This window comes from Penaeus monodon, chromosome 37 (assembly GCF_015228065.2).
Source record: "Penaeus monodon isolate SGIC_2016 chromosome 37, NSTDA_Pmon_1, whole genome shotgun sequence".
Taxonomy (NCBI): Eukaryota; Metazoa; Arthropoda; class Malacostraca; order Decapoda; family Penaeidae; genus Penaeus; species Penaeus monodon.
In genome coordinates this window covers 33,983,435-33,987,057 of record NC_051422.1, presented here as the reverse complement: position 1 = coordinate 33,987,057, position 3,623 = coordinate 33,983,435, and the positions used below count along the sequence as shown (strand labels likewise).

Below are 3,623 nucleotides of genomic sequence, written 5' to 3'. Positions count from 1 at the left end.
TCATGAATACATTCTTCGAGAAAAGACGGAGCGAAAGTGTTATTATTGCCTTCATAATTTCAAATAGGCAGGATATAGTGAAAAATATGGAAGTTATTAATGAAGTAAATGTTGGCAGCGACCATAGAATGGTCAGAGGCCAAATTAAAAAGGAGTAAATTCATACGAAAACAGCAGCCAAATTTAGTTAACTTGAAGACCAGAGCGTCAGAATTTAACCTTAATATCCAAAACAGATATTCACTCCTCAGCGACGATCTCAAGATTGACCAAATCAACAAACAGTTCAATGACATAATAAAGGAAACTGCACTTAAAATAGGCGGTAAGAACATCAAACAAAGGTCCTGCAAACTCTACAGCTTTTGCAAAAATGTAGGGTCATGAAAGTATCGTCAAAACAGGGACAAAATAGAATTGGCTAAACTAATTAAGACTATAGATAAAAAGAAGAGAGAAGATTCAATACTCAAATAATAAATGAGACAGTGATTTCAGGCACCAGCATGAAAACAGCTGAGAGGAGACTCGTAATAGGGAGAAATCAATTGTATGCAATAAAGAAAAAGACGGAGAAGTGACATGTAATAAGAATGAAATTATAAGAGTAGTGGAAAACTTTTACAGGGATATATACAACTCGATTGGACAGCAACGGATAGAACCGAACGCGGTATCCAGAGACGTACCTAACATCACAATAGAAGAAATAAAAAGAGCGCTTAAAGTCATGAAGAGAAGGAAAACACCAGGTGAAGATGGAAATAGTACAGAACTTATAGTAAATGCAGGAGAAATTGCAACAGTGAAACAAGCCAATCTCTTTAACAAATGCCTTCTCAACGGAAAAACTCCGAAAGCCTGGAAAAAATGCAACAGTTATTTTGATACATAAATAAAGGATAGAAAGGATCTAAAAACCTACCGACACATATGCATCTTTTCAGTTACTTACAAACTATTCACAAAAGTCATCACAATTTGCATCTCTGACAGTCTGGATTCTAACCAGCCTAGAGAACAGGCAGGCTTCCGCAGTGGTTTCTCAACAACAGACCACATCCACACGCTCACTCAAATGAGAGAAAAAATATACGAATATTGAAAATCCCTGTGTATGGCATTCATCGATTACAAAAAGGCATTTGACAAATACAAGCAGTACTAGAAGCTTTTCGAAGACAAGAAGTAGAGGAGGTATATTGTAAAACATTGGAAGATATATATGAAGATGGGACAGAAACCATCACGCTCCACCGATAAAATACCAACTGAAAAAGGTGTTAGACAGGGCGATACCATCTCACCAAAACTGTTTACAGCTTGTCTTAAGGAAATATTCAAGAGGCTAGAATGGAAAGGAAAGGGTATCAAAATGGGAGACAAATATCTAAACAATCTAAGATTTGCAGATGATATTGTTCTTCTCAGTTAATCTGCAAATTAAATGCAGCAACTAATAAACGATCTGAATAGAGAAAGTCTGAAAATCGGACTAAGATCATGGTCAACAGTAGAGTTCACTTTGAACAGATACATGTACAAAGCGAAGTACTAAAGGTAGTGGACAAGTATATGCATCCTCCCAGTTATGACCTATGGATCAGAAACATGGACTACAATCAAATTACTGGAGAGGAAACTGAGAAGTGCCCAGAGAAGGATGGAGAAGCTGATGCTGGGAATTAGCTTAAGAGATCAGATGAGGGCGACGTGGATCAGGGAAGAGACAAAAGTGGAAGATGTACTTGGGAGCATAAAAAAAAGAAAAAAATTGCATATAGCGATATATGGACAAAGAAAGTAACAGTCTGGGCTATAGATAACATAAAGAGGCCAATGACAAGATGGCGTGACGAAACAACGAAATTTGGGGCCAAGACTGGAAACAAAAAGTCCTGCAGTGGGTCGATTCAGGCTGATGAAGATGATGATACACACACATATATGTGTGTGTGTGTGTGTGTGTGTGTGTGAGTGTGTGTGTGTGTGTGTGTAAAAACCCTTTTCTAAAGCAAACTTAATTTCTTTTAAAAGGTCATTAAACAAAAGGTATATTATTGTCTTTATTTTATGAATGGCAATTTACTCCATGCCGTTATTTCCTCTGTCCATTCCCTCGCTCCTGAAGACCACCATTATACTTACATGCAAACAGTTGCTGTTTTGCAAATGAAATCATTGCGTGAATATAATCAATGTGAATATCATCCTGGCACCATCACCCAACATTCATTTCCGATACTCATACCCAGTGCTAATACTCGACATTCATACCAACTCTGATGCCCATCACATACCCAGTGCCAGTTCCCAACACTTATACCCAACACAAATATCCGGCACCAATGCCCAACAAACAGACCCGATACTGATACCCAGTGCCTATACCAAACACTGGTACCCAGCCCTACATACCCAATCGGAATACCCGCCAACACTAATACCCAGCATCATTTACACCCTCATCCGTGTTCACATCCGCCCATTTTCCGCCCACGAGAAGCAACGCCCGCTACGCAGGCTCCCGTGCCCGCTTCAGAATGGACTTGCCACTGCGGGCGCCGAGGGCAAAGGGCACGGGAGAAGCGCCGAGTGCCAGGGCGAGTCTGGGGGGAGGAGGGAGCATAGGGGTGGAGGGGGAGAGAGAGAAGGAGGGAGAGAGAGCGAGCGAGAGCGAGAGAAAACAAGAGCGAGAGAGAGCGAGAGCGAGAGAGAGCGAGAGCGAGAGAGAGAAGAAGGGAGGAAGAGAGAGAGATTATAACTGCAGTAATGATAATATCAATATTCATACCGAAGGCGATGCATGTCTGGATGATGATAGTAACAGCAATGCTGCTCTCCTAGGGATCTCCTCCTTTTCTCCCTTCCTCCCCCTTCCCATCTCTCCTCGTCCCTCTCTGCCTCCTTTTCTCCCTCTCCTCTCTCTCTCCCTCCTTGTCCACCTCCCTCCCCTCTCGTTCCCTCTTACTTTCTCTCCCTCCCCCTCTCTTCTCTCTCCCACTCCCTCTCTCTTCTCTCTTCCCCTCCCCCTCTCCCTCCCCCTCTCTTCTCCATCCCCCTCCCCCTCTCCCTCCCCTCCCACTCTCTTCTCCCCCTCCCCCTCCCCTCTCTCCTCTCTCTCCCTCCCCCTCCACCACCCCTCTCTCCTCTCTCCCCCTCCCCCTCCCCCACCAGGAACTCCCCGGGCGTCCTCGTGGCACCCGGAGGAGTTCGGCGCCGGAGGAGAGCGCCGCTTTGCCTCCTCGCCCACATCTCGTAATAAAATCAACTTACTCCTCTTAGCCTTGACTTTCCCTCTTGGCTCTGGCATTCACCTCTGTTCTCTCTCCGTTTCTTTTTCTCTTTTTTCCATTTCTTTCTCTCTTTCTTTCTTTTTTTTTGTCTTAGTAAGAGAGAAAAAATATTGTGTGTTTTAAGAAGGACTCTTCTTCTTTTGTCTTTTTTTCTTCTTCTTCTTCTTCTGTTTTGCCTTTTTATTATGATTTTCGATTTTTCTCTCTTCTCATTTTTATATTTGTGTCTGTTTCCTTTTAGGCTTTGTTCACGGACTCAGCATTTCGAACGGACTCCACACTCAATCCCGACAAATATTTACAAGGAACACCAACAGATACCTCCAA

At 42.9% G+C, this 3,623-nt stretch overlaps 1 protein-coding gene across 1 annotated transcript in view; it reads right to left on the bottom strand.

Annotated features, from left to right (window-relative positions):
- Positions 1 to 240: 240 nt before the first annotated feature.
- Positions 241 to 3,623, bottom strand: part of LOC119596277 (proteoglycan 4-like) — a 10,497-nt gene continuing 7,114 nt past the window's right edge. The window contains exons 4-5 of the mRNA XM_037945441.1: positions 2,252 to 2,410; positions 241 to 362 (exon numbers count right to left, since the gene is read on the bottom strand). Coding sequence (XP_037801369.1) covers positions 241 to 362; positions 2,252 to 2,410 — 281 coding nt within the window. The remainder of the gene's footprint in view (positions 363 to 2,251; positions 2,411 to 3,623) is intronic.